The 18816-nt window shown below is 37.8% G+C and overlaps 1 protein-coding gene across 3 annotated transcripts in view; it reads right to left on the bottom strand.

Annotated features, from left to right (window-relative positions):
- Nucleotides 1–18816, bottom strand: part of farp1 (FERM, RhoGEF (ARHGEF) and pleckstrin domain protein 1 (chondrocyte-derived)) — a 111429-nt gene that overhangs the window by 84517 nt on the left and 8096 nt on the right. For all 3 annotated transcript variants that reach the window (XM_015363489.2, XM_015363490.2, XM_015363488.2), the window contains exon 2: nucleotides 14672–14871. In XM_015363489.2, coding sequence (XP_015218975.1) covers nucleotides 14672–14842 — 171 coding nt within the window. In that variant the 5' untranslated portion in view covers nucleotides 14843–14871. The remainder of the gene's footprint in view (nucleotides 1–14671; nucleotides 14872–18816) is intronic.

Raw genomic sequence — 18816 nt, forward strand, 5'->3', positions numbered from 1 at the left:
CATGGGTGTCCTCTAGGGTGTAGTCCCACTTTCTACTCTATGATGAGCAGATTAAGATGCTTTCTGATACCGGATTGATACATGGACTAGTATTAAATGAGTGTCCGTAACTGAAGCGTTGTTCAAGAGACCAGTTGCTTATATGTTCAAATAAATACATCACAAAAAAAGTAACAACATCCACTTTATGTGCATCTGGGTCAACTACAGGTTGAATGTAGTTCTAGTAATCTTTCGTTCCCCTTCGGTGACCTCTGGACCTCAATCATTTTCAGAGACAATACGGCGTGACTAGTCTAAGGGCCTGGCACACATCAGTCATGTCAGACTCCAACCTAGCGGAGCTCCTGGGAGATGGGAACTGTGTACCCTTGTTTTCCTGAGGGACTCAGGGCAACATCTATCAAAACAGATGCTCACTCCAGCAGCTAAACGTCTAGTGGCATTTTCCATTGGAGTTTCAATAGAAGTAGAAACAGAAACCCTCAGAAAGCCATGGGCTCCCAGTGACAAGAGCTCCTACCTTAGAATCAGTTGCCATAAATAAGGAAGCTCTTAAATCCAGCTGGAGTTGTTTTTTGTTGGCATCCTCCTATTTACAGGGAGAAGCGCTAACAGCATCACTGCTGCTGCCAAGGAAACATCATCTAGTCTTACATGTTTCCAAGAATAACAATCACTTTGGGGACTTACATTGCTAATGCACTCAGGTCTTAGCCAAACTCTCCCATTTTCTCTCTTTTTGGCAGAGTACGTAAACTGGGTTGCATTGGGGGCGCGCCATGCTGGAATAAAGCACACCTAAGTTCAGCCTTGTTCTGCGTACAAATCATCCTTCAGCCTGGACTAACGAATTAGTCCCGCAGAGCAAATTCAAGTGTGAAATTTGATCAGCCATTTGGAGCAGCTCCCTTCTCTGCAACTGAGTCACTTCCACATGAAAGATTTCTGGTTTTCAAAGCACTTCACTTAAAAGTTTCTTATTTTTAATGATCACGTCAGTCATCGCACGCATCGCAGTCATCTGCAGGAGTGCTGCTGTCACATGGCATTTTCCAGGCTGTTCTTAAAGCTAGTTTCTAACCGGTGTAGAGGAAACAATAACCTTGCACAGAGCTGCAAATGTCTATCTATGAAACATCATGTACGTATGGCTTCTTCTCATTTGTAACGTTTCATGTTGTAACGGGCATGCCCCCATGGGTGACTGGGTTAAAGGGGTATGTTTTCTCCTGCTGTATTCTGCACCTTTGGGGTGTGGGGGGTATCTCACTTGCCTCAGATGCTAGCAGCTGATGTTTTTATTCCACATTGGACCTTTCTTGAACCTGCAGCCTTACAGTACATTCTTTTGAGGTGAGAGGAGCCTTGCTGTATTGTCATCTCCTTGCATTACAACGAGGAACCTGTTTAGAATCGATGTTTTGCTAACGTACTTCATTACATACGGACATTAATCCACACCTAGAAGGGCAATATGACATTTGATGCTTGTTAAGGCAGACTATTGCTTAAAAAAAGTTATAATTGAACTAAAATGCTTCTTCATGTCTTATACCAGTTATACAAAATAAAATTATACAGTACATATGTATACAGTCAATGAAAACGAGCCAATTTACTTAGAATTAAACATTTCCACTTGCAGGCTACATATGCAACGGCGAAGTGGATTTTTTGCAGCCTTGTTGCTAGGAAACACAACCAAAGTATATCAAGTCCAAAGAGAGGGAGAGCGCGAGAAGACCAAGTAATGAGTGACAAGTGCATTTTATCTCACTATTACTCCTGGACGGGACCCAGTACTGTATTTTCCTGAGGAATGATGTTACCTGACTTACAGTGCTCCTGGAGGGACCATTATTATATAGCCTGCTGTTTGGGGTGTCTTCTCTCAGGCTACTGTGCATCTTCTAAAGAGGCTAAAGGTCAACTGTTATAGCAAGAGTAAGGGTGATAGGAAGGGCTGTTTAATGAGCTGTGGACATCACAAGAGGGGTGTGATAAAAATGAACTGGGCTGCACTGTCGGAATGTCACTCCTCTTGCTGAACTGCAGCCATGGACAAATGAACCTGAAACAACACTCCTCACTTCAGGACTCGGCCCCCCTGAGCAGCATCACTCCGACTTGGAGCAGACGTGGAAAATCAATGGAGATGATACAACACTAAATTGTCACAACAGTAAACAATTAAACAAGGGGTGTGTTCAATTAAGAAAGCTAGAGATCAGCTAAAACTAGAAATATTTTGATCTAGAGATAAAAAAACAGAATAATCTTCAGCCTTCAAGGATCAGTATTCTCTTCATTGCTACACATTACTTGCTTTGTTGATCAATTGTTTAAACAAGTCTTCCTAACCTTAAAATAAATGATATAGGAGGGACCTAGCAGAATAACTGCATTGGGGCTGTCAGCGATCAGGGTTGAGGAACCCTGGTCTAGAATTAAAGCTCCAAAACGCAGGCAGCTATGTGATATATTATCACACTGGATCACATGCCATACACTAAGAAAACAACATTTTTATTCAAAAAAGAAAAAAAAAATCAAGAGGCTAAAGAAAATGGGAAAACAACAGTTCCCATTATTACAATTAAAAGCAGAAATCAATGATTTTGAATAGCTAGTGGCTCTGCTGACTTTACAGTGTGCTGGAGTTTTAGTACTCGTCATGACAGCTCGTGACTCACAAGACTAACAGACAAATGAATAATCAAACTGGACGTCTCTCCCTCAGACAACCAGTCCCACCCAGGCTGGATAGGTAGAAATGTTCATTCTAGCGAGAAGCTGCCATTTCTAATACATCTATATGGAGATTATTATTAAATATTAAAGTAGCTTATGGAAAAGCCTCCAGGGATAATGATGTTATGAAAAGCTGATATAATAAGTAGACCACAGCAAGAAAGACACACCTTAAATGTAAATTATGCTTAAGAGTAGTACATTAGTTCTGACATCCTGCCATGCAGTATTATAGAAGCTATATTCAATGCTGAAAATAAAACGGACACAACGTTTCCGCCGTGGAGCCTTCTTCAGGTGTGATGTTGAGTCTCTTTTCTTTCCAGCATGGAATAAACTTTTACTTGTTCCTTTGCAGGGTACACAAGCTGACACCGCTGCCTGCTTTACCTAGAAAGCAGCACAAAACACAGCAGTGTTCTATTGCTCATCACTATAGTAGGCTTCCTTGCTCAAGTTAAGATCCACACAACAGGCCATTGGCGGTGGCACAGGACTGAAAGAGCAAATCTGCATGTCTTCTAGTTTTATACAAGTAAGAAAAACCCAAACAAGGATAACAAATTGTGACAGACTGAGATAAGAAATTTAGCGTCGCCGTTCAGTGCCACACATACACTTACACTCTAGGCCTGGTATGCACTGCCACATTAGTTCTCTGCGATGACTGAAGTGGTTTTCCCATTTGGGGCTTGTCTACAGCTTTTGATTCCCACGGATATTGATTTCAGCGATTTTAATTCCAGTTGTAATAACTACCTTGTCAAGGCTGCTGTTGTTTCCGTTTTCTGTGAAGGGTGTAGTACAACATTTCAGTCAAATCTGCCCCAATAATACAGCTGAAAAGGTAGTTTACCAATCTACCGTTTACCAATCGGAACAAGCAGGACACAAGTCTGAGATCTGAGAAACCATTCAAGAGATGGCACAATGATATCCTTACATGGAGTAGTATAAAAAGTCCACATGGGCAAGCCTGGCCAACTGGCTTCTTCTCATTTGTAGCCTTTTATGTTGTTCTAGAACCTTAAGAAACTGGGAAGTCTACTTTCAACAACACTAAATATAAATGTCCATTAAACAGAAAAGCTATACCATACACTTGAACACATTCCATTGGAAAACATTCCTGAAAACAACACTCATTGTTTCACAGAGATGTGAGCGAGCAAAAATTAAATCTAATGTGGTTCTATATTCTATTTTAATGACAGCTTCAGAGGGAGAATGAAAAGCCAACATTAGACAAGTTATGAAAAAAGCTGTATGCCCCTCATACAAGCTTTATATATAACTAAAAAAATGTGTACTTCCAGGGACACCTAATCAGTAAAAAGATAGTCTTAGACCATTTTTTTGCACTTTCACACATATCAAAATGTAATGTGCGTTGTGCTATGGGCACTCAACCACAGCATCATAGCATAACAAACCACTTTGTCAGCTCAGACATTTACCTAGTTTCCATTTCCATTTACTCGTCATTTACTGAGCCACTTATACCTTTTGACTGTTAATGGAGAGAAAAGTCTGAATGAAAAAGCATGGAGCAAAAGAACTGCTCTATTCTCAATAGCAATTTTCCGCCTTTTCAGCTTGGGTACAGAACAGAAATGCAGCCTGGATTTCAAACAAAAGGTCAATGAAGGCCATGTGCTTCCAGCGTTTATTTTAAACAGAACATTAAAGTGTCTGTTTCAATGTTAGTTCTTCTTAGAAGAAATGCTATAACACCACAGCAACTGCAGGCTCAAAACAGCTTCCCTGAACTGAACAAACTACAGCTAAACCAAATTAGCATTCTTTATCATTATTAAAGCAATCTGCAACCAATTATTTGGGTATGTTCTTTTTCCAAGTGAAATAAGGAGCCAAAAACAAATAAAAAGCCTCCTCTGGCAGGATTTGGTCTCGTATTGATTCTAACAGAAGGAGAAATTAAAACGTTGTTGCTAACCATGCAGAACAGATGTTTAGCTTTCCGTTACATTTTTAGAACCGTAACCAATAGTTACTTTGTGATTCATAACGAAATATTAACCACAACTATCTCAAAGGCACTTAATCTTTTTGCAAGCCTCTGGGCAAGCAAAAAGTTTCTCGAAGTCAGTCTTTTAACAGATCTACAGCCTCTTCTGTCAAATGTTCCAGAGTTTTCCAGGGTTTTGCTGGGGAGGCTGCGATCAGGCACTGAACACTGACATACTGCTGGGAGTCAGCTCAGGTGTGTTGATTGGCCATCACAAGGAAGTAGTAATTGCTTTCATTCCACTTCTAGATTGTTGAAAAATATACAGCAACAAAACAGTGCAACTCCCCACCTTCTATGTGTCAAAAAAATGAATGTGGGCACTAGATTGCCATCAAAACTTTAAGAAAAATTGGTTTCCATTTAGTAGGCAAAGGCTAAAACATCATGTTAACAGTTTGTTTAAACACGTTGACAGCACATTCCTGATGTGCAATTTATGGGGCTTGGCAGGTTCATATTTAGTTTCACCAGTACAAAAAAAACCCCTGCAAAATGTACTTCAGAATCAGTTCATTTTAGCAATAGAAAATAACCAAGATCATTTAAGTTCTGCAGAGGACAGAAGGAGAAAATCAGAACTGAAAAGCCAAAAAAGGATCAGGTTTACCCAACTCAAATTCTGACTTTACCGGAATGGAATAGAAAAACAAGTTTTCAACAATGGGGAATACATTTCCAGGCTCAAGGGAACGTTCTGCACTGACAGGTCATAATAACTGACTTTTTACATCTAGAAGAGAGAAGACTATACGGAGACCCAACTCGAGTATTGAAAATCCTTAAGGGCACTGACAAAGTCAACCCATTCAACTTCTTGAGAGCGAAACACAAAGCAGAGGACATAAGCGGATACTATGGGGAAGTACTTTTTAAACTCAGAACAGAAGGCATTTCTTTCACAAAGACTGTGGGAATCTGGAATAAACTACACAGCCATGTATTCAGAGCCAAAACCCTGGGTTCTTCAAAATAAAAAAATGTCTGGGTGAGGTCTGTTGCTCAACTAGCTACTAGAAACCAAATCAGGTTGACAGGCCAAATAGCCTCATCTTGTTTGTAGCTTTTCTCATGTTCTCACTGGAAATACTAATTCTGCTGGCCAGACGATAGTTATAGACCTACTACATTAATAAAGAAATTCATTGTTTGAGGAATACAGACAGGAAATGTCCAAGCCTCTTAAATAATGCTCTGATAGTACAGTATCAAAGATCCCTCTTTTGATTTTTTCCCCTTTATCTTCAGCCACCATATCAAGTGGCCCATCATGCACAGCCAATTAGAAATTCAGGAGGCGGGGGGATTGGGGAGGGGGTTGTGGGTACTACAATTAGGGGCTTCCATGCTGCCGCCCAAGGCGTGTCGTCACGGCAACTGGCTCTTGATGCTCAGTGATAAACAGCCCTGTACTGCTCAGCCTGGAGAAAAGCTACTAACAACAATGAACAAAAGACACAAAATGTTCCAATTACCTGTAACCTTAGGTCCTGACCAACCAGTGTCTTCAGTTGTTCACTCTGGCTGAGCACTGAAGGTATTAATTTAACCCATTACTCCTCAAGGTACCTACAATCCAAAAGCTGGATAGGTTCATTGGCTTTGGGGAAAACTGGCCCCAGTGTGAGTGTATAGACATCTGTGTCTGCCCTGCAGTGGATTGGCATCCCATCCAGTGTCGACCCTGCCTTGCGCCCATTGCTTGCCAGGTTAGGCTCCAGCTCCTCTGTAACCCTTAACTGGAAGAATAGGATGGATGGATGGATTTGCCCCCATTAAACACAACACTACTCGTTCCTCATGAAATCTGTCAATCTATGGCTCTCCGGGGGAAGTGCTACACATACTGTACATATTCTCTTATAAAAAAACTGCATCTCCATCTTATTGCATTCAAAAGTACTTAGGGGTAACCTCCACGACAACTATCTTTAATTTTCTCCATCGTAACACCTTTACAAATAGTTTTATGTGATGGGTCAGATATTGTGTATAGCTCAGTTTTCTGCACAGAGGAGAAAGGAAGTTAGAGTTCTGAAACCCAGATAAAAGGTTGCCTATTTATATCTAAGATATTTTCTTTCAGATACATTTATTATGTTCTTGTGCTATCATGTAGGCACTCATGTTCTGCTAACAAACAGGATTTTGAATGCAGAAAGAATAAAAAAGAAAGATTTGTAACTAACCACTGCATTAATTTATTAGGCAAACCATTATCTGCTGCTGGGAGCAAAACCAAAAAGAAGCTCTATGGGTTATATAGTTTTGCCCCATAATATCCTTGTGTCAGAAAGAATAAAATTTGCTCTATATAAAAACAGGTAATTAAACTACCAAGGTGTTGGTTCCTCCTGCTTTTAATTAAACTGCAATTAATAAGCTATATTTCTATAGATATTAGACATTACCTAGATATTACATATTCTGCCTTCAGAGATGGAAAACTGATTCTGACTTTATAAAGACAGAGATCGTTCTTCACACCATTAAGCAAAGTGGCTAAGTGAAAGCTTTTTTCATTCACTTACATTACATTTTAAAAGACATCTATTTCATTAAAGTGTGCTCTTCTAATAGTACAAATTGCATAATAAGAACCTTGTACAAATGAAAAATGCTTGAGTGGCTTATCTGCAATTTCTAGAATGGCAACTGGCAGATAAAACCATCAATAAGAAATAACTCTCTACAGACTCACAATGAACAGAAAGTACTGCCTCACTGAAGGCAGATTAAGCCAATTCAGCTCTTTTTTCTTGCTTTTTTTATGATGAGTAACAGATGCCAAAAGCAGTAAACAAGTAGAATGAGAGGGGAACTATCAGCAATACATATAGTTCCATTCTTAAAAAGAATTTAAAGATTCAATGAAATAATTATGTTCCCTCAGAGGCAAAGCTATAAACTTAAGCATAATTAAATCAAGAACACTGAGTCAAATGAGAATTAGACTTTTTCAACACCAGGGAACCATTTATGTTGTACATGTTTCTTTAGCCCTGGGACTACACTCTCCACTCAATAAAGTAAGATATTGAAATCAAAGTAAGCTTAATAATAATAAGTCTGTTTCCTGTTTCAGTTATTTCATATCTGCAGGCAGCACTTGGTTTCACATCTAAACTACAGCCAATGTTTTTAGCCACTTCTTCAGATGCTGCACATGAACACGTATTAATATACCTAATTCAAAAACAACACATGCAAATGTTCAAAAACAGTCATTCACATTTTTAGGGAAAATTCCAATTCGTAAACCAATTCTTTCCTAGCACAACACTGTGGATTTTAGTATGCTGTAACATCTATGCAACCTTTCCTGATAGGCAACATGACTGAATTTTCTAAATAGATTTTATTACCACTAGGCTGTATCCAATGTGATACTGGCTCCCTTCAATACAGAATAATGAGTACAGGTTTGCACTTTTCAACTTTCGTGCGATAGAGTTTCTGCAACAGAACATTTCCTTTTAATAGTACGTAGTTACAGAGGACTACAAATAATCTTCAATCAACTGTTCACAGGAAAGGACCAAAAAAACAGAAAACCAAAATAGGACCAAGACATAAAAGATAATGTGTAAATACAACTAGTGTATACACACTACCTTTCTATTAAGATAACTGGACCTACTTTACAGATCAAGGTTTTTAACATACAGGAATGCAGGTATCTTGTTTCTTGCTGCAAACAAAATTGATGATGATTCCAATACATGGCTATGACACATCTTTGGTAAAGTTGTTGCTGACAAGCCAAATGACTTATATCAATTCTTACTCAGAGACAGCCCTTGAACCTTGAGTAATGTCTAGTCTCTTTAAGGACTGTCTAATAAAGGGGTGTCAATTTTATTTTGTTCCACCTGAGTTTTTTCAGCAAATTGTAATACTTCTGACCTGGCTGTGAGGAGTTTTATAGGTAACAGAACCTTTTACAAAGGTAATGTTTTATGTCTAAAACCATAATGAGGTTAACTGTTTAATAGCCTATTCTGGTCAGAACAAAAAACAGATACTATTAAGCCTTCCAAGAACCTAGTTTGACACCCAGCTTTAAACCATTTACTGTACTAAACTAGAAACAGGACAAACTTTTAACTGGTATTTTTAATAGATTTCACTGCACTGACTGACTTTTCAGATAAAAACAGACTATGGAAATATGCCATGAAGAAGCAAAGAAGAGAATCAGCCACAATTTTTGAAAGTCAACCACAGCATTAAGTCCTCTTTAAACTTTGTTTGAGATGAACAAAAATGATCAAATAAGCATCCACATTCTAAGACACAAAATTGTTAACTGGTTAAGCCAAGGTTCATGTGCAATGCAAAACAAACTGTGTGTGGACTGTTACAAAGTAATCCAGACAAGCATACAACTTTGTGTTGACTGACAAACCAGATGATGACCAGCACAGTTCTTCATTCTTTATTCATATAAAACACCAATTCTCCTTTGAATGGAAACTTACAACGTGCTAACAAGGACTCATAAGCATTTCATGTTTAATTTAGCCTGCTTAGGAGACACACAGTTATACTGTATTCTATATACTTACACAGACAGTACATTAAGCATTAAATTTTAATCTGTTTCCTGTTTAGCCTTCAGAGGATGAAAATGATTAAATTTTAATGAATGACGCACACCAAGAGCGCATTGTTTCAAACGCTGCTTGTACACTTTTAATGAATACAGTCCAAAACAGTTGACCCAGTCTTCTGTGTAAATGGGAAAAATATTTTAACTGGAGAATGAAAATGAGCTCAATAAGACAGTAACACAAAGTCACTGACAAGATAAAAAGGACACGAGTGTTAGAAGAAAATGATGAAAAGGGCTTTGAAATATATGAAATAAGTTCAATCTACATACTGAGGAGCTTCCATTTCAAACTTTTAATTAAAGACCCTTTCTGATCTTTACTTTAATGTGATATAAAAAGATGATTTTACTTATTCTGCATGCCAAAAAAAATAAGCAGAAAGAAACAGGACTAATCTGAGTAGTTTATAACGGTTTATTTACAGGAGACACAGTAGTTGAGAAAACAATTATGTTCAGCCTATATATATAAAAAGCACCTTCATTAATGCAAAAGTCATACGAATTAAGTTTAAATGTGATTTTTTTTGTTCAGGCAGTAAAAATCATATTTCACAGAATGCTGTGGTCACAAAAAGACATTTTCAAGTCTTAATGACCCAGGTACTGAGATTTTCTCATATAGCTTGTACTAAACCCTATGCTAATGTCATAAATCCTATGACAAAAACTGCTCTCAAACCTTGCTGGCAGATCAGTTTTTCTTGTTTTCTGGATGTGGCAACCGATCTTAACCTTACTGAAGCTAAGCATTTCCAAAATTAATTTTCGTGAAAGGCCATCAGCCTTCAGAGAGGCACTTCTCCCACTCCTCAGCTTCCCATGCTGGGAAGGTTTCCTTCTCCTCTTCCTTGACTCCCTGTCTCTGGGAATGTCCCCCACAGGAAGAGAGCTCCAGTCAAAGAAGCAGCACTTCTAATTCCAGGAAAACTGAGGCATTTCCAGTGACTGTGTGGCCTATTAGTCTGCCACACCCCATACTGTAGGTCACACGGTGCCTTTCAAGGAACAGAATTCAGGATGCACTGCTCCTAGATCTCATTCTGGAATGCAATGAATGTATAAGGAAATCATACTAGAAACTTCTTAATACTGTATAGAAGGAGACAGGATACACATCATATCAGGCCAGTTACTATGCAACTGCTTTTTTTAATAATAAGTATTACGATTTGAACACTGTGCCAATTCATAATACTCTAATGCTAAAACAGGACACAAATTCAATTAAACATTACATCAAAGTCAACCATATTCCACAGGGTTGGCAAGCCCTGTTCCTAGAATGCCAGAATTCTGCTGTTTATGTAGCTCTTGCTAAATATTCAATACCTACATAGTGGAACTAATGATAAACATAACCAATTAAGTTCAATAATTGAACTCAATTGCTGAGGGCTTAGATGAAACAGGATGATAGGCCAGGGTTGATTCTTTTCTGTGTAAATGCATGAGGGACTCAGCAGTAAGCTGTTATTTTTTTATAAATACTAAGACACTGCTGAGGAACACAATAACTAGCCTTTAAAAATCCTACATTTCCTTGAGAACACAACAGCAATTACCACACTGCACTCCGCATAGCTAACAACAGGGGAACAACATCAAGAGTAAACAAATTACAACCCAAATAAACCTTTAATTACAATTTCACTCAGACTTAATTGCAGTACTCCTCTTTCAAAGCAAGATTAACCATACAAAGCCTGCACCTACTGAATTATAAAGGGACAAAAAGAAGCCTGCTTATTTAGCACAGATGCAGTACTTAAATACTTTTTTGATAGTCTTAAACTTTCAGCATCAAATTAAACAAGTTCAAAATACTCAAAAAAACATATGGAACAGGGCAAAAGCTATGCCTATTTTAATAACATGAGTCATGTTTCAAAATATTTTTTGCAAATAAACAGGATTCACATTCAAACCATCAAATCAGAAACCCTTTAATTACCGCTTAAAGGTTTTTTGAGTCTCATACAAAATCAGTACATCTTACACAAAGTTTGCCATTACTTATTTTGTCAAAACTAGATCCACAAGAAACTGTTTCCTGTGAGGGCCAAGCATCCTTTGTTTGAAAACAAGAATAAAAGAAACACGAAAAGAAAGCCATTCCGCTCATCTGGCCTGTTTGTCAGCATCTAATTGATCCCAGGATCTCAGCTGTTTAATGCAAGAAGGCAGGGCATCTGCTTCAACAACCGACTGGACAGTGTGTTGCATACTCCTACCACCCTTGGCGTAAAGAAGTGTCTTCTGTCTCAGTTTTTAAAGGACTTCCACATAGTTTCCACTTCTGTCTTCTGGTTCACATTTCGCTGTTTATTCTAAAGACATGGAGTTTGTCAATGCCTTTCAGGATAATGGATACTTGAATACTGTATCAGGCCCCCTCATCGTCTTCTCTGTATAGGTCTAAAAAGATTCAGTTTTTCAACTTGCAGGCTGTTTCAAATGGGACACAAAAAGCTGGTATCAAGTCAGCCAATAGCTGTATCAGCTCTTTTTTTCCAGAAATGTTTAACACAAGTTACACCCTACCAACCAATCAGGATGTCTAACAGCACACAGCAGGTGAGACCAACATCATAAACGAAGAGAGATTCATTTTTTTATTAAATGCATCCCACAACTGCTTGTGCAATATTCTTTTATAGTAAAACCAAAAGGCTAAGGCTGAATGCATCCTTGTCAACACAAGCAACAGAGTCAACAGCCTTTTCCATGGAAAGAACTGAAATATTTAGGAGCAGCAGTAGATCCGTATTTCATGCACATGTATTTTTAAGAGATGAGCAAAACAATCTGGATTTAGTTACAGAGACAGGCGTCAGTTGGGTTCCCTCAAAACCACAAATGATGCCCCTGTTACGGAACCTCGTCTAAGTTTTTCAAAACCAACAAAACAAATCAGTAATTCTCGAGAAGCCTTTAACTTCATTGCTGAAACCATAAAAACCCTAGGGTAGCTCACTACTATAATAAGAGCAAGAACAGAATCTCCTGTGCCCTATATCCTCAGCTCCTGTAAAAGGCAAACTTGTAACCTACTTACTGCTGCCTAGACTCTGTCCCTAGACTCCCCAGAACTCTAAAACTGCATTCCATCACGATTTGGAACCATAATACACCCATTCACGTGCAATGGGTAGCACTTTAAGATCACTGCTCTGATGTATTAGATAACAAAGTTTAATATTCCCCTCTGGATTGCTTTTGAACTTAATGTGAAGAATATTGCAAAGATAAAGATTTTCCATTCAAATATATATTGCTGTGACCATGCCCTCTGTGTCTGTAGAAGAAAAACAAATGAATAGGTCTGTTGGCAAAGTGTTTTAAAGATAATTACTTTATATGAAACAAACTTATTACTAAACACAATTCATTTCTGTTACTTACCTTAATCCCTTTAATTTTTAAAAACTGTATAGCACATAAGGGATCAGTGAACAGTGTTTGTACAAAAGCAACACTGAAGGTGGAGATTTGCTTTATAGTATGTCAACTGAACAATCTGTGATAAAGTTATCTGCATTCAAGGCAAAACTCTTCACACATTCTATACCTAATTCTGTTTTGGTCATTTTGTCCAAATCTACAGGTGTGAGATCTACAGCCGGACCATCTGGAATGAGGTCAAGAGGTCTTGAAGGAACGGATTACTCTCACACCTAGTGTTTTCAAGTTTTGACATAATGGGTGTGATACTGAGCTATCCGTGCTGCTTACAACTAATTGGTGCATTGAAGTTAAAACCATGACTAATATTCTAAAGCACTGCATGCACTTTTGCGTAAAGGCTGTGTAACTCAAATTTATTATTTATGTGAATTTATTAGAATCTAAAGATGCAAAGAAACAAATCCCAATTGCATTTCCAGCTGAAGAAAAAGACTTAGGTGACATCATTTACATATAATAATTACATATTGTAACTATATCATTTGCATCTTCTTGATAATGTGGGGTAGAAATAAAAAGCAAAGATTGTTAGGATATATTAATAAAAGTGAAAATTTTAAATCATGTAACTCCTTTAAAATTCTGTAACACACCACAATGACCTCATTTGGAATACTGGGTAGAATTCTACCCATCATACTACAGAAAAGCTCTGGAATCGGTCGACTATGTGGGTGTGACCAGAGTCCAGGCTTTTAGTCGTAAAAAATTCAAAATGTTTGGTCCAATAAGGCTACAAATGGACCCAATTTAAACATTCAAAACACTCAAAGGCATGTCCTATGTTACCTCTAGAGATGTCTTCAGAATCATCAGGAAAAGACAAGTGGAAACCATAAGTATATATAAAACTGACAATTGGAGGCATTTTATACACATAGGATAGTGAGAGTCTGGAACAAGATACCTGACTGTTTAGTTGAAGCCAATACTCTGGTTTCCTACAAGAAACAGCTGGAGAAAATCCTTAGATCAATTCGCAACCAAAAAGACAGACAAGCTGATTGGCTTCATGTAGTTTGTAACCCTTATTATTGCTCTTATAGTTAATATCAATCCCCCACAAATTTGTACAAATACACAAAATCTAAACAGTTACATCAAAAAGCTTTTTTTTACCACAAAGCTATTTTTGTTTTGTTTACAAAAATCGTCCTATGTACAAAGACCAGGATATAATAAAATTCAATGCCGGGTACCAGTATTTCCCACAAATAGAATACATCATTGTTTAGGCCCATTCATCCAATGAGCACTGCAAAGTTTAATTAGGTTGCCATGCCAACAAGTAACCCCTAAGAAAAGCCTGCTGTCTACATAACACTGTCATTCCTAGGCAAAGCTTTTGCTGCAGATAAAAATAGATATTCTTGTTGTGCAGCTTAAGTCTTAGAAATGTTGTGGCCTGATATCATCATATATAATTATGTAAAAAAGATAGCCCAGAAAACAATATTGAGAGAATGATTCATTTGAGCATTATACAATATTTATTTTTCTTAACCTGCAGAATAAAAAAAAGTTATTTTTGCCAGACCACAAACAAGCACAAAATGAAACCAAATTTCATGTAAAAAAAAAAATCACAAACCATGCAAAATTAAAAAAATGTTAAAGCTATGTTAAAGCTAGCAGCTTTGACAATAAGACCACGATGCAACGCAACATAAAGGAGAAAGCAGGACATGGTCACCATGCAAGGCCTGAACTAGGCACTCTTTCCAAAGTTAAGGTTTCCAGACAATATTGGTTTCTTTTAGGTCAGTGAAAAGCGTCAGGGTTCTGCAGATTAAACATGAACTTACCGACACATCAAACACTTCCGCTGTGTCATCCAGCATTTGGACTTTGATGGAGACGTGTCTCCCTGGGGGCATGGCGGGTGGCCTCAGCCCGGGCTCCAGGGTGCTGATGCCCACACTCTCTTGGGTCCCCAGTCGCTGGCCTGCATTCAGCCTCGGCTCTGCCTCACCCATCTTCACAGTCCCGGCAGCCTCTGCGCTCTCTGCATTCACAAAGACAGCAAAATAAGGCTAGAGACGCAATCCAGCACCACCAGGCTCACAAAAACCTTTGGGAATGGGTCATGACCAATCTATAGATGAGAAAGAGAGACGTCATGGACAATTTAGCCAAATTGCCTAAATAATAAGCAATCAGTCTAGGATGGATCTTAAGTCTCAGCATATTTATAATTCCTTTCTCAAATGCAATGTATTTAAAACTGTGAATTTGTAGACATTAATCTCTTCAATGAACACATGTAGCCTCCTCTTTACTTAGAACCTAGTGTTAATATTTAAAGTTTGAGTCATTATGTTTATTGAATAAACTGTAGGTTTTTTTTTTTAATTTTTCCACATTTTGAAGTTTTAACCATTTTTTTTACACTCTGGGTTTTATGTGTAAGTCCATTAATAAGTGCTTCATCAGTATAAAAAAAATTGAAATTAACTGGTTTCAATGCTGCTCAGTTTCACGTTTGTAAAAATGAGTACGAATCACTTTCTGTCATTATTTTAAGCGGCCTCTGTATTTTTTGCATTAGTGGACTGCATTATTTTGTTGCTCTTTGTCCTTCACTGAACAGTAAAGGTTCGCATGAAACCGATCAAAATGGCACACTGAGAAAAATGCCTGGATACATTGCCTTTGTTCTGTACAACTCTGATTATTTGCAAAAAAGCAATGCAATTTTATTCTAAACATTTTATTAAAAAACATTTTCACTTTCACCAAAGAAGGAATACATCTAAGCAGTTTTAAAAAATCTTAAAAGAAAATGTGATGCAACTGTTAAATACTAAGTGTTTGAACAAAGGTATTTATGAGGTAGAAGGACAACTATAATACTTAATATTTAAGACGAATATTTTGTTCCCAGAAAAAATATTTTTTGCATTTGTCACTGTTTAATAGAGCTGTTAGGAGATATTTAAATGATTATTTATGAAATGACTGCTATTAATGGCCTGTTTACTGAAGTTAAAGAGTCAATACCTAGCTAATAATTAAGGTAAAGAGGACAGAATTAACAGAAGAGGAACACTTCTGTTGGCACCTGTAGAAACAATTATGTGCAGTACTGACAACCGAAAAAACCTGGCCTTTGAAATAAGACAAGGACGTTTGGAGAACAGAAAGCCAAAACAGCAACTTGGCAGGTACTAAAAGAGTTTGTGCCAGGAAGCGAAGTAGTGAAAATTTTCAGGTTAAAATTAAAGCTCAGTGGAGGCTTCACTATGATTTCCTATTCTCCAACCACAGGGAAAATATTAATAATACTGCAGCTTCACATCACTGTCACAAAATGACAATCATTTCCATTCATGCCTAACTTAGATGTGAAACCCTAATCTGAACAATCATGTTCCCTTTCAGATACCAACATAATTAAAAAATTACCAATGGGATTTCATTGTGTAATGTTCAGGGAAATGTCAAACCATGTCTTATCCATTGTAGAGCAAGCAAAAACTGAAAGGAATGAATGACACTGAAACTGTGTTTCTCAAGAAGCCATTGATTCCCAATCAAATAAGCAAGATGGCCTGAATGGCTTCCTGTCAGTTTTTAACCTTTCTTATGTTCTTATCAGGTCCAAAGAAGGACTGTAGAGCTTGATGTCCTTCACCAAGTTAAGGGTCAATGAACCACCAAAGCATTCTTCTCTTAGTTTACATTGAGGAATTTACATGTTTGTTTTGCTTCTGGAATTCATGCTGAATGCTTGAGACTTGAGAGACTCAATTCCTCAAGCATCCAACAGACAGCATCAGAAATCAGACCTAAAAACAAAACCAGGATTTGTCATTAATTGTAGATTATCTTTCAAAAATCTCTGGCCTTAGAAACACAAGTAAGCAAATGCAGCTCAGGAATGGCAGTGCTCAGCTCCTGGGGGTATTCTGAGAGGCAACAGTGCACTACATTGTCTGTAGACATTCCTCTAGAGTGATGTCATTCCAGAGTACTGTATCTCAGGATTTGACCAGTTGAAGAACAAACACCTTTCTCAACAACTAGTCACACTTCTAACTCCGAGCAAACATACCAGCTGCCAGAGAACATGAAACACGCACTTCAAACGATTTTCCCTGACTTGTAGCAACGATGAACATTTGAAGTCTTCTTTCAGCTTGAATGTTGTTGAAAACCCTCATGGTTTCATTATTGCCTCAACACAGACTTCAATCTGATAAGGTTTTTACAGTCCACTGAGATATAATTAACCCTGTACTGAAAGACATGTAGCCTACTAATCATTGAAAATGAAGTGAGGTCTCTTTGACCATACCGTATACTTTAATGTACCTTTTTTAAAATTTACTGCCCCTTACTGTAGGTGCATTTAATATTGCACCATACCAACATTACACAAATGGGGTGTATTTTGATGCAGCATGCCTCTATTGTCACTTAGGGTAAATGAGATCCCACCTCACAACTAGTGTGCCATGCCTGTATCTCCACAAACAACATAAGAAAGGCTACAATGGAGGACAGGCTTTCGTTCCATCTGGCTTGGTTGATTACTAGTAGCCTGATCCCAGAATCATATCCCACTCTTTTGGGAAATAAACCAGGAACGTTTCAGTTTCAACAACACAAGCTTATTCCAGACACCTACATCTCTCTGTGTAAAGACGTACCTCCTGTTTTCAGGTACTGGTATTCTTCCCATCGTGATCATTCAGTATTGCGAAGGAGCGAATAGGAAGGGACACTGTATGAGGACACCGTACCAGATGTAACTAATCATTTTGCCAGGCAGTGATTCTTCAATATGTGTGCCAATGTAGATTAATTTACTAAACACAAAAATGACCCTCAGACCTAAAAGGAATATTCATGACCAAAAGGCCCACAGCACTTTTTCTTTAAGCAACCAGAGATCGTAAGTATTAGTTTTTCTCTGATGTTGTGAAAACTCTGATGTTAACATCTGGGTCTTTTCATTTCCTACTTTATTTTTCTATCTGCTACATTAAAAGATGCAAATGTGGAAAAATTCACAGTGTAAGATGAGGTATTTCCCAATCGTTTGCAAACCACACAATAATCTTAGCTGTATTTCTACTTCATTATAGTTTCAATCTTTAAAATAAAGAAAATAGAAAACAAGAGTCATAGACACCCCATATACAGTACATATGACTGGAGACTCTATATGTACTCAATACACTTTATGATAGAACGTTACATGAGGAGAGACAGACAAGATGTTTGTTGTGAATTCGGCAGATACTCTTAGCAGTATTCTTAAACCACATAATTGAAAACGATACTGCTCACAAAGAGAGAGGATGCTCTTTGTTATGGCATGAGACAATGCCAGGAACTCCACACATCACTATAATAAACCCCTGCTTTACACAGTTGCAAACACTGGGCTTGGCAGCATGTGTTGTGTGATACAGATAAAATCCATATCAACACATTTCTGTAAAGAAAAACAGAGGAGTGAATGTAAGACCACCAAGGCTCAGCCTGATGAGCACTGGCATAGATAATCTCCAAGGAAAACCAGTAGGAGCAAAAGGTAGCTTTCTTTCAACAGGATCATGCTTTCAAGGATCTGTAGGAGCAACTACTTGATCATTAAAGGTCCAACGTCACTGCTCGTAAGGTTAGGGATATCAATTCGGTTTTCCTGCCTGAATTTTACTGTAAGTTCGTGCAGCATCTGGCCAAACTAAAGTTCCCCCTTTATTTAATTGGTGAAGTAAGTTCTCACTTTTCTGCCTGAAAGCTGTACACCTAGGTTGCTGGTACAGAATGGCTACCACACTATCCTATTATTATTATGTTGATGCATCGATTATTAATGATAATAATGATTATTACTTATAAGGATGATGTGTATCAAAGCCAAAGGACAAATCTCCTTACACTGTTCATAGTTAATGGAAGAAACAGTTCAAAGAACACTCTGTTTTATAAATTATCT

Source organism: Lepisosteus oculatus, chromosome 15 (assembly GCF_040954835.1).
Source record: "Lepisosteus oculatus isolate fLepOcu1 chromosome 15, fLepOcu1.hap2, whole genome shotgun sequence".
Lineage (NCBI taxonomy): Eukaryota > Metazoa > Chordata > Actinopteri > Semionotiformes > Lepisosteidae > Lepisosteus > Lepisosteus oculatus.